The sequence below is a fragment of the Mchenga conophoros genome, linkage group LG18 (genome assembly GCF_057382185.1).
Source record: "Mchenga conophoros isolate Kocher_MC1m ecotype Shallow Benthic linkage group LG18, M_conophoros_male_GT1.1, whole genome shotgun sequence".
Taxonomy (NCBI): domain Eukaryota; kingdom Metazoa; phylum Chordata; class Actinopteri; order Cichliformes; family Cichlidae; genus Mchenga; species Mchenga conophoros.
In genome coordinates this window covers 33,603,538-33,616,333 of record NC_140543.1, presented here as the reverse complement: position 1 = coordinate 33,616,333, position 12,796 = coordinate 33,603,538, and the positions used below count along the sequence as shown (strand labels likewise).

At 40.2% G+C, this 12,796-nt stretch overlaps 1 protein-coding gene across 9 annotated transcripts in view; it reads right to left on the bottom strand.

The window, feature by feature from the left end:
- Nucleotides 1–12,796, bottom strand: part of astn1 (astrotactin 1) — a 480,480-nt gene that overhangs the window by 333,579 nt on the left and 134,105 nt on the right. For 6 of the 9 annotated variants that reach the window (XM_085253594.1, XM_085253595.1, XM_085253598.1 and 3 more), the window contains exons 3-4: nucleotides 2,831–3,108; nucleotides 2,393–2,535 (exon numbers count right to left, since the gene is read on the bottom strand). In XM_085253594.1, coding sequence (XP_085109720.1) covers nucleotides 2,393–2,535; nucleotides 2,831–3,108 — 421 coding nt within the window. The remainder of the gene's footprint in view (nucleotides 1–2,392; nucleotides 2,536–2,830; nucleotides 3,109–12,796) is intronic. The other 3 variants (XM_085253596.1, XM_085253597.1, XM_085253602.1) reach the window with 1 other exon arrangement.

The window sequence follows — 12,796 nt, the reverse complement described above, 5'->3', positions numbered from 1 at the left end:
GGATCGGGGTTCAAGAGTGGTATGTTAGTCACATGTCCGTCCGCCAGGCAACGTAGTGCCGTACGAAGTAGCGCGAAAAACAAACTTCAAAGTAGCGCTATGCGTTCAGCGGGAGGTGTGGATGACGAGCGGCGATAAACTTGCGAAAAGCAAGTTATGCCCAACTCCACCGGTGGATTCTGACAGCGTGGAAAAGTGTGAAAACATCCACGATCACTAACGGATTTCTAAGGGCTGGACTGCTGCATGATGGAGAGGAGGACACCGCCACGGAGGGTGTTCGACTCTGACTCTGACAACGAGGATTTCTTTGGTTTTGTAAGTGACAACGAAGGAGAGAAGCGGAGAGTGGATGACGAAGCCATCCTGAGCCTGTTCGTATCCGACACTGGAGGAGAGGACTTTGGTGGTTTCAGTGGGCAGGAAGAAGAGAAAGATGGTGAATGACTGACTTTTCTTCTTGTTAAAGCCGTGTCGCTGCACCTGAGCCTATAGTCCGAATCTATTGTTCTGGTGTGCTGCAGGTTACTGTTATGTACTACATGTGCAAATATGTACCCATAACTTGTTTTTCAAAATATTAATAAAAGGGGTGTGTCTCCAAACAGCCATCTCTTTCCTGACAATTCGCTTTGTGCATATTCTCTTACATATGATGAGTCAACATTGAAACACCTGCGGCTTTTAGTCAGGTGCGGCTAATGTATGTACAAAACAGGATTTTCCCCTGATTTTAGCTTGTGCGGCTAATATTCAGGTGCGCTTTGTAGTCTGGGAAATACGGTAATAAATAATGACACAAAATGTCTTAATAACAATAAACTACAGATAATTTAACACGTATTTCTCTATTATTAATGTCTTTTTTTTAAAATATGGAAACATTAAAATGTTGCAATTGTGCAAAAGAAAAATCTTTATGAAAATTTTGATATTTTAAAGAAATAAAGTTTTATTTCAAAACATTTAAATGAGACAACTGTAGCCGCACTACCAGGTACAGTAAACTGTAAGACAAGATTATTTTGAAGAAGTACAAAGTGCACAAGTGACAACAGACACGAAATACCCCAGACATCTTGTTTTTCATTTGTTTATGTATGTGTACCTACTACATTATACATAGAGCAGAGAAAAGGTCAGAGGAGCCAAAACACATTTACTGAAATTCATTATTTTAAGTCTAAATTCAAATGTTATTTTCTGAGTGACCTCTCTGATGTTCACGCTATTTACTATTCCATGCATGAGCTGCTGTCTCCATTTTTTATTTCTCTTTATTTCTGCGTTACACATCTTAAATGCATTATGCACAGGATTACTCTGCTCCATAAGCGCTGGGGTGGAGCGGTTTGGATTTTACAAGAGCACAGCTATAAGAGATCTGATGAATCCGAGTGGTGACTCTCTCCTTAGTTGAAATTCAGAGGCTGTACCTTCATCACAACTGCTCCACTTCATGAAGTAATTCTCATGGGAGTGGTGCTCAACTCCAAAGTCCACCAATTATGAAAAATGCTTTCTCTAAAACATAAAATCCAGATTTCCTGGCAGGTACGTGGCTCCATAATTATGTCAGTGGTGACAAAAATACTGTTTAAAGTTTTTATATTTATATGTGATCTGCATCCTACATGGGTCACACAGCTGATGTTATTCTACTAACTGTAGAAACAAGTGAACAAGATGCCTTATGTTTGTGGATTTTACACAGGCAAAACATTTCCACCATGCATGTTTGTGAAAATGTTTTTTTATCCTCTATCATTCCCTCCAAATTCATTTAGATAATTACTTCTAACCTATGAGAGAAAATAAAACTTATGTGTTTTAATTAAAAATCCAATTAATTTTTCATTTATTTCACTCTGCAATTGCTGCAACTGAGTTTGTGCAATACACAAACATAACCCCCTTTGATGCATTGTCTTGTAACTTAGAAAACCGTATGGCTGAGGAGGAGGAAAAACAAATGCATTAATAAGATGGGTAGATGAACATCTGCAATAAAATGTAACTGCTTTATGACTATAAAAGATAACATTTCATAGCAACATGGAGTCTCAACCTCTATCATTACTTAGAAAAATGCACAGTGTCAGATGAAAACAAACAAAGAAACATCTCCGGCTTGGAGCTACGCTTGTCTCTCGTTTGGTAGGACATGAAATTATCTGTGTTTATCTGCTGAAAATGAGTAACAGCATAAGATGAAATAAAACAATAAATACTCTTTAATGCTAAATACCAATAACAGCCAATAAGCCGATGACCCTAAAGTCAAGGTAAATGATCTGTACTTCTAATTATCATGAGAAATATTGTTCAGTGCACTTGTTCTTTAGGTCGCGTGTCTTTTCTGACCTGGCTGTTTGTGCATCTTTCAGCTTACCAGGTGCGAGGTCCATATTATTCTTGTCATTACAGCCCTGGAGCGAGTCCAGGGTACGGGTGACTTGGCTGGCAAATTCCTCCCCACCATTCATGCACTCCCGCTGCAGATGGTGACGCAGGTCGGTAATGTCATACTCATACCTGGGGATGTAGTTGAAATCAATTAGCGAAATCATTATCAGGCTTGTCTAAATTAGAATAAATGTCACAAGTGGCTAATGTGTGACGCAATGTACTGATAAAGGCATCAAAACACATTACAGGCTAATACAATAAAACCAAGTGTGTTGTGTACAGGCTGATTTGTGGAAGCAGCTGTCTATATTCAGGCAATATTAGGCTCTGCTTGTGTAGCATGGAATTAACAAGATACTGTTATTCAACTCAGCAATGTGTACGCATGCTGTGTGCTTATATTTAGGGCTTGAGCTCTAACCATCCCACATCCAAACCCTGCTTGTACCCATCCAAAATCGGTGTCTCCCGGATACTGAGGGTACCGCTGGAGTTTGGACCCTGACCCCGGGAGTTCCTCAAGCTCTCGCGTGCCTGGCCTCCCATCAGCACTGATGGGATGTAGTGGATCTCATTAGCTGCCTCAGCACTCGCGCTCTTCTGGGGCTGAGGGATGCGGCGGCGTTTACACCAGCGTCTGCGAGTGTAGAGGATCAGGACCAGGCAGAGGATGGACAGCAGAAGGGCAATCATCCCGCCCTGAGGGGAGGAGGGTGGCATTTGGAGGAGAGACAGAAAAAAAAAAGGGGGAGAGGAGACAGAAGCGGAGAGAGAGAAAGCAGTGTGAGTCAAAGGCGAGAACAGAGTCAGAAAATCTTGCCAATAGAATACGGATCAAAGTCAAAGTCGCGATGCCAACAGCAACATTTGAAAAAGGTTGCAGCGACAGTTTACTGTCTTGAATTACGCCTACAGTGTTTTTACATGACACCAGCTCTCTGAAACATTCCTCTACTTTGCTTCAAGGTGAAACGGAAGCAGAATACGCCTTTTATCTTCATTTGATTAAACTAATCTTAACTCATGGCAACATTTTAAGTGCTGAGATTTTTTCTTAAATTTAAAAAATGCACTTATTCATGTTGTTGCATGTGTCATACCTCAACACATGTGTGGAGATAGGCACAACAGTTTGGCTCTGCGTAATAATCCAACCCTCTAATTAAAATGTTCCATCTCATTAGGTCAACACAAAAGTCAGAAAATCATACGCTGTGGTTTTATGGAGTACATGCCAAACAGTCTTGCCCAGGAGCAGCACCTTCAGCCCTCACATTGATGAAGAACATTACATTTTCCAATACAGGTTGCATTTGTTTGTACTGTATAAATTGCATATGCTGCAAAATGTAGACTGCTTGTGCATGCTTATGTTTTCATATGATTAAGGTCTTTGACAATTAACTGAATTTTTGGCACGGTGGTTAGCACTGTTGCCGCACAGCAAGAAGGTCCTGAGTTCAATTCCACCATCAGGCCGGGGTCTTTCTGTGTGGAGTTTGCATGTTCTCCCCGTGTTTGCGTGGGTTCTCTCCGGGTACTCCGGCTTCCTCCCACCATCCAAAGACATGCAGCTTGTGGGGATAGGTTAATTGGATAACCCAAATTGCCACTAGGAGTGAATGTGAGTGTGAATGGTTGTCTGTCCCTGTGTGTTAGCCCTGCGACAGACTGGCGACCTGTCCAGGGTGTACCCCGCCTTTCGCCCTATGACAGCTGGGATAGGCTCCAGCGCCCCCTGCGACCCTGAAAAGGATAAGCGGAAGCGAATGGATGGATGGATGGGAACCAGTTTTGTCTATTAACGGTCTATTACCCTTCAATTTGAGATCACATTTGACTAAAACTGTGTTTTTTTGCCAGCACAAAAAGGACTGGTTTGTTCTGACCAATACTCAGAACACTGGGAAAGATGATGCAGATCTAAGACGGAGAATTCTAGAATATATACAAATCTGTTAGGAAGTCAGTAAGTACAGTGTACGTGTGATGTTTTAGGATCAATGCTTTTAAAAACAATGTAATGCTGGTGACCACCCGTAGTATGAACTTGAAAATCGCTTCACTGTGAAGTGATCATATTCACAAGATTATCAGAAAACCTGACCTCTGACTTTGAGTTTGAGGTCACCACGATTTAAACTTTTCCTACTTTTTAGCAGATGCTACTATGGCATCAATTTGACAGTGCAAAGGCACCTCCTTCTCAAGTTATGGCATTCACAAACTTGGGTGTCCATGCTGGCCACCCGCTCTGCAGTGATATCAGTCTTTTAAATGAGGGTTAAAATCTGTTGTAGAATTGTTTGCATTAGCTCATAGCTCTATAACTGGCAGAGCTAGTCCTGGTAGTCAGGCAATCGTCTCGCTGCCAGTTGTTGATTCTCACCATCCACTACTTTGCTCTTTGATAGATACATAAACCTGAAAACTACTTTTACACAGCCATTCTCATGTAGTGCTGTCTCTGTTTACATCAGGACTACTAAGGGAAAATAAGATCTACTATTAAGCATTTACTGCAAATAAAAATGGATTAAGGAATGTAACCAACACAATTTTGAGAAACCTGGTTATTCATTTCCTATTTTGGAGTTTCGAAGGTCCTCTACCATCTGCCAGTGGGTTGTGGAGTACCCTCAGCACACCTGCTTTTCAAAACATGGTAGAGGTGCAGAGCTGCAGATAGTGACCAAAGTGTCATCATGTTTGTTTTAGTACCTGTCACATGCATTTGATGCTTCACACCAGTGAACTTGCATCATCAACAGGTAAGCTCAGCTGACGTTCCCCTGTTAGGTGACTGATGTTGGCTGCGTAGTTTTGAATGGCCTCTCTTTCAGGTTTTCCCACATTTTCCATGATCCATTCACCATCCACGGAGTGACAACTGAGACTCATTTCATTTCCACGGGTTTTGGATGTGTATCCATTCCCATCTCACATTTTATCTGCGGCTTCACAACATACTTGTTGAAATTTGTATCATTTTAATCTCTAGCAGTGAAACTCAAGCTACAACAAAAGACTTCGTTAGTTGCTTCCAGTGTTACTCTCTGCAGACACTGAAGCCGCAGTGTGATCAGCTCGGGCCCATTTCACATCACAACGCAGAGATGTGACAAAAGTCAAAAACAAATGTGCCCCGCTCGCGGCCTGTGGAAACGCACAAGACAGAAGTCAATTGTGACATTCAACTCAGGAGGTACTGATCTCAGATGACTGGGTCAGGTCACATAACTGTTTTTATTTTCCTCTTTTTCCCTCTGATTTTAACCACTTATGAGGGAGCTGATGGTGTAGAAGCATGCAGTGGCATCTACACCCGCAGAGAAGGCACAAGATGGACAGATGAAGGGCGACGAGCCTGCCCTGAGGACAGGTTAGCAGAGTGGATCGAGACAGAATCAGACAGAAACCGGAGAGAGAGAGCCAATGAAAGGGTTTACAGTCAAAGGGAGAGCAGAAAAAGCGAGAGCAGAGTCAGAGAATCCTGCCAAGAAGCAGGATATGGATCAAAGTCAAGGCAAGTCAAAAGCACACAGCCTGTGAAAACACAGTGAGAGAGGGATTCTAAGTCTGAATATCAGCCCGCAGCTCCTCTATAGATAAAGGCAATGATTGTTCATGGGCAGTTTTATGTTTTTGAGTGTGACTGTTTTGAATATTTAAAGTAATGAAAGACCGAGAATGATGAGATAACATTCAGACAAGACTGTAACACATAACACTGCATGCACTGTGCATGCAATTTATCACCTCCCTGCGACTAATCTGATACCAGCAGCTGAGCTCCATCAAAAAATCAAAATCAGATAAATTGTGCAATTTGGAAAAGGTCAAGAGTTATGAAAATGTCAACTTGACAGTGCACGTAGAGACAGACGGGAGGAATCTAACACACACGATCTTTTTCTCTTTTAAGAATTAAACCCACCAGTCTGAAAAATTTACAGCAAACTGGATAAATTCTCCCTCCGGCTAGGTGTTCACGTGTTTACTTAACTTGATACATAAACATCCAAAATTATCTTCTTTCTCCTGTTCATTCAAAATAATAAGTAAAGTACACCAGTGCCTAACTGATCCTGCCTGTAAGCGATACTCATTCACCACACTGTTACAACAAAGGTTAAGTGAAACTGATTCAAAAACAGTGACCGGGAAAAAAAATCAATTAGAAATAAACTGCGTCAGCTCAGTCAAACAAGTACAGTTATGCAAAGATAAGCAAAAATGATTAACTGAAAAATGGATTTCAATGAGTCATTTACATAAAATATCCCTTTTCAAACATATTAGGGAGTCTGTGGCTGAATAAAAATGGGATTTTGGTTGCTATTATTAATTTAAATCAGCAAATGTTGCGGCCTATTTGCATAAGTTGTTTGTTTAATCTGCACAGTCAAGGACATTAACAAATAGCACCATGATATGGGTACTTGTGCAGTAAATCTGCATGTGCAGTGGACAGAAAGGAGACGAGGGTCATTTTGTTTGTGACGATTACATTTTTAGCTCTTTGAAAGTCACCCTTGCAAACCTCTTTTCACAGAAATGAAGCAGTGACTCTAAATGCAACTGAACCAACGGAGGATCTGACATTTCTCTCTACCAGAACAGTCGTGGACGCTGACAGCAGCAACACACTTAAAGTTGCACTAAACAATATTTTTACACTAACAAACGGTCAGATCACTTGAACTGTAAAAATGAGTCTCTGTGAACCATTTGCTGCCTGCTAAGAGAACAACATTAACAACTTGTGGCTGAAAAAAGAATTTAGTAGGTAAACAGCCAGTCTCACACATTTGGTGGAGAGCAAAACAAGAGCAAGACCTACAGTTTATATAAAACATGACAAATTAGCACCCAAGTAAATCTCAATTTGCTTGTAGCCTTCATCACAAGGAAATGGCTTTAACAGGGTTTTATCTCAGTTTCTTTTTAGTCTTTTAATGATTGTGGAAAAAAACTTTTTTGCATTTATTTTTACTATGATGCTTCTGTGACATCTCCTGTGCAGTGGTGATTTTGCCTCTCCCTTAAAGCCTCACTCCCTGTTTAGTGTGACTTGAGGGTGGCTGAGTGAAAGAGAGCCTTCAGTCAGCAGCATCTATGTGAAGAAAGTAAAACTATCGAGGTTTTGTTGTTGAACCCGTGGATGCGGATCATATAGATTCTCTCACGTGGTGCCTTTCTATAGTATGCCTCCCATTGCTTTAAGCATTGGTTATCTCTTGCTTGCCCGGGGTAGTTGCCATGTAGATTCCCAAGGCATGTGAGTCTACTGCCACCTGGGGCTCTCTCCACCCCTGCCTGCACCCTCAGATATCCCACAGTGATGGCAGACAGTCTGTTGCCCTTGCAAGACAGGCTTTACAGTCAAAAACACTCTCCAGTCAGGACCCCGTGAACCAGTGTCCTCCACCACTTTCTTCCCTTTATGTGTTTTTCATTTTCATTTCAAGTTAAAGAAAGCGTCCTCCAAAAGACATAATCCCATTCACTCATACATATTTGTGTTAACTGATCAAGACTCTGTGCCGACTGTAACATCAGAATGACTTTTTTTGTTTGTGCTCTACATCTACCTTTTTTCAGACATGCAACTAAAATGTCTAGATCCCTCTTTCTGTATGTACTGCATTTCTCAACGCGAATGATTCAAAGCATGCCGAAGCGTAAGTAAAAGTATATGCATAAAAATATGTCTGCAATGAGCCTGTTTTACACAGTCAGGAGGAAGCTGGAGGGAATGGGACAACGATCTATCAGAGGTGTGAGAGAACGGCAGAGTCCAGAGTCTTTGGGTTTGAGTTAATCATGCAGGAGAGTCGTCTGGTTTCTGCAAATCACAAAAATGAAAAGGAGTTCCAGCAGCGGGCTGAAAAAACAAACAAACACTAATATTTCTTTTAAACCTGCATGACTACCCTTGAACTTTAGTTTGTTCAACATATTTTATACTTATGTGTTTTCAACTGATTTTTTGTTATTAGAGTTACTCATTATTTTCTCAAACACTGCACAACAAATTGAAAAGCTGAGGAATTTTTCCATTTGATAAATAAACATAGATTTATAAGTACTGAAGCACAAATGTATTTTTAAGCACCCCATTGTTTCATTCATCCCTGAGTAAACTTCAATAAGATGTCAAATGTCAGGTACTGATAATGATCCTCAATCAAATCTACCTCAGTGACAAATGTAATTCAAGCCCATCAACCAGCATTAGTGCCCATACATGGAGGGGGCTAATACAGGCGATGCAGGGAAAAAACTGTTTAATGCCAGGCATTACTTGGAATCCAAGTGGAGACTAAGTGAACTGTGTTCTCTTATAGAGCCAATAAAACCAAACCACACATCAGAGCATGCCAGCGCTCCAGCCCCATAATCCACTTACTAACGGATGAGGATGATGTTATAATGGCACCAGTGCTCCTTATGACTTACACCCCTGTCATGTAACTCCTGAATGGAGGAAAGAAGACATGGCCTTTCTCAGGCTGACGGAGCAGGCATAGTATTAGAGCTGAGCTATCAATCTGTCACTTAGTCTCTGAATGCGAGGCATTAAGAATCAGGAAGGCGGAAAGATCGGGACTATCTGACAGCTACAAGATAGCAAAAGGAAGCTTCTTGCATGGAATATAATAAACTTTATCTCCACTAAAGGGCCGCTGATTGAATTTGATATCAGATTACAATATTAATGGCTGAAACTGATAGTTTTCTAACAATGAATCCTTTCAATGCATTTGTTATTACGCTAGCTCCTAACCTGCAGTTAATGTTGTCAAAATATAACATTGGATACGTACAATGAAATGAAATGGAATGAAGAATGAAATGAAAGTTAGATTGAGAGGATTTTTAGCAATAGGCTTTATGATCCAGTGCAGATTTTGACATTGAACAAATGTGAAAGTCGCAACCCACACAAGGGCCTCTCCACTGGAAATGAATATTAATGACATAACTGGCTTCTATCATTTGATTCAATTTGGTGTATTTCATAAAAGCTAATATAGCATGAAGCCATGATAGTTTGACTCTGTGTGCTAATGGGGTATTAACGTGAATTATGTTACAGTTGTAAGTTGTAGTTGTAATGGTAAAAGTTTTAAATGCTTGAAAGATGTTTTATGCTCGAGCTTTTTATTTTTTTCCATTTCCATTCCACTGCTTTGAAATCCACAGTGGGTTTTGTATGAGATCACATAATTCATTTTATAATGGTGGAAAAATGAGTCCATAGTGTCAAAATGTTATCTTTTGATGTGTTATCTTCAGCCAGTTTATCAGAAACAAACTGGTATATTTTTATATATGTTTAGATGTAGTTTGAAACACGAATTTCTGTTAACGTGACACACAGGGATTGCCAGGCTGTCACAGTGAGTCCAGGACTTTGCTTCTCATAATATAATAACTCATAATTCATGCTTCCCACATCATTAGACTCCAGTCAGCCTATTGTTACTACAAAGTCTCTACAAGCCTGAATTACTGCCTATTAGTAATGCTTATGTTCTGTATTTTAGTGGTGTGAAAAGTTCCTGTTTGTTTGTATGTTTGTCACACTTAAATGTTTCAGATCATCAAACAAATTTAAATATTAGACACGTTTATTATTAAGGGGGAAAAATCCAAACCTACATGGGCCTATGTGAAAAAGTGATTCACCCATCAACCTAATAACTGGTTGGGCCACCCTTAGCAGCAACAATTACAATCAAGTGTTTATGATAACAAAGCAATGAGTCCTTTACAGCAGCGGTCCCCAACCCCCGGGCCTCGGACCGGTACCGGTCCGTGAGTCGTTTGGTACCGGGCCGCGAGAGTTGAGGCTCAGGTGTGAAATGTCTGGTTTTCAGGGTTTTTATCGGTTTTCAGCGTTATTTTGTTATCGTTTTTATCGTTAACTCGGTTTTCCTGGGTCTTTTCACCTGTGTTATGAATAAATCTTCTGTTTTTCGGTACCGGTACTAGTTTTATTTTGTTGTATTTATCCGCGACACCTTAAAGGCCGGTCCGTGAAAATATTGCCGGGCATAAACTGGTCCGTGGCACAAAAAAGGTTGGAGACCGCTGCTTTACAGCACTGTGGAGGAATTTTCTTTACTTGTGTTATCTTTGTTTGATGATCTGAAAGATTTAAGTGTGACAAACATAAAAAGTAGGAAATCAGGGACCACCATAGACAGAGAAGCACAAGTACAACACAGCAAACCCTCTTCATTGAATGTGAGGTGACTGACTATCAGTTACCTAGTTCTATATTTATGTGTAATTCATTGATATTACAGTGTGAGATCCATCAGATTCATCCTAGCAGTTGATTGATGGACAATGTACGCTAACCTTGCAGTAATTAAGCAACATATTTCTGTGCTGGGAAGAAAAAAAAAGATTTTGTCCACTATGACTTTTTCATGTTACTGATGCAAACACATCAAATTTGGTTTGTTAGTTGTCTCTATGTGATTATGCAAAATATTTAAATTCTAATATTTCTGTTTGAACTTCACTAAATAAACCAATCTGTGGCATCACAAATGTAGAACTGTGTAAAAGTTTTGAGTCTTTATACTTTACTTGCAAGGATCCAGATCTTCTCATTATAGTGATCTCGGGCAATATCTCTCCAGGGTATCTGAGCATCTTTCACAGTTTTTCCTTTCGTCACTGGCTGCTTCTTCATGCATTTTCAATCCAGTCCTTGTTTTTTTAATCTTTTTCAGAACAATGCTTTCTTGTTAAGCCAATATACAGTGACCTATAAATTACTATGAATTATACGAAGCGGTGGCAGGCCAAAAGGACTATGTATAACACATGAACATTATCTGAAAATCACATCATTAAGAAACAGGGAAAACCTGAGAAAACCCGAGAAATTCAGGTGACCCGTCTACAATTCTCTGAAGCCTCATCTGAAATGGTGTTAGTGGCTGTCAAGAAGCCATTCTTAAGGAACTGAAAAAGTCTGAAAAACACCCAGTTACACACTGAAAATCAGTGTTAATGCATCCTATTTAGTGACTAATGTTAATCAAGTCATCAACGTGTACGGAGCAGGTCAATACAGAGCTACAACCGTGAGTATCAACAAGCAGTCTGCAAAATACAGTGATGGTTTAGGGCTGCATTTCAGCCAGTGGTGTTGGGTATCTTGTGAAATGGAAGAAATTGTGAATGCAAAAAAGTAAAGGAAGATTTTTATGCATCATTCAACTTTTGGGTTGCATGGTGCATAAAAAAGTTCTGGTCAGAGTCCTCAGCTTTCAGGCCCCTCTTCTGTCAAACCAACTTCTCATTTGGACTTGGAAGACAGACCCTCTTTACTTTTCAAGGCTAAAAAGTCTCCTTTCTGATAAAGCTTATAGTCAGACGTGGACCTGATGACCCTGAACTATTCATTAATGATTCTCTAATTATGCTGCTGATGGTGCTTCCCCACGTTTTTCTTCATTGAACTCTTTTTATTCTCGGTGTGTTTATAAACCACTACTATATTTAATCATTAGTTAAACTCTGGCTCTCACTCCTCTGCTCTCTTTCCCCTCGCCCCCACTGTTGATAGTTCTGCTTGAGGTTTCTCCTTTTTAAAAGGGAGTTTTTCCTCCCCACTGTTGCAAAGTGCTTCCTCACAGAGGAACTGAACTGAATTTAATGCAATACCTTTTATAAAGTGTTTGACTGGATCAGTATGATCCCAGTCTAGAGTGATCGCAAATACACTCTAGCAAAAAGAAAATACCTGGACAGAAAAACACTCAATGAAACAATCACTATTGAGGCAGTGTTGGATCATCGCAACAAAGAATAGACCGAAAGGCAGACAACGTCCAAAGAAGAGTTTTGGAAACTTTTCCTAAATATGACTTAAAGAAAGTACAAGAAAGCTTGTCGAAAAGAATTCAGGCTTGAATTTGGTCATATCAAATACTGACTTTACAAACTCTAGTGTTTGCCTAATTTACTGCATTTCCATCTGTTTTTGCAAGAAACAGTCATTTATTCATGTAGTTTAAAAGAGCAGCCACCCACTGTCGTGCTAGATAAGGGAACATGAAGTAGTGACAGTATTTACATGCACTGAATCAGTTATTGGCTATTCTGCCATTAAGGTCTTATTAGGGTTAAACTCGTGACATGGCCCTATGACACAATGTGATTGAGCATCCTTTCTGTGGAGAATTAGCCAACTGAAGAATACACCCATTAACAGCGCTTGGCAGAAAAATACTGGGAGTAAAAAGCTTGTCCTGAGCAGCTTTGTCCTTCTCTCACAAGAAGAGACAAAAAAACAACAGGAAATGGAAAACAGAGGCCAACGGGGCCAATTATTTCACAGTACAGGAAATAAGGACCA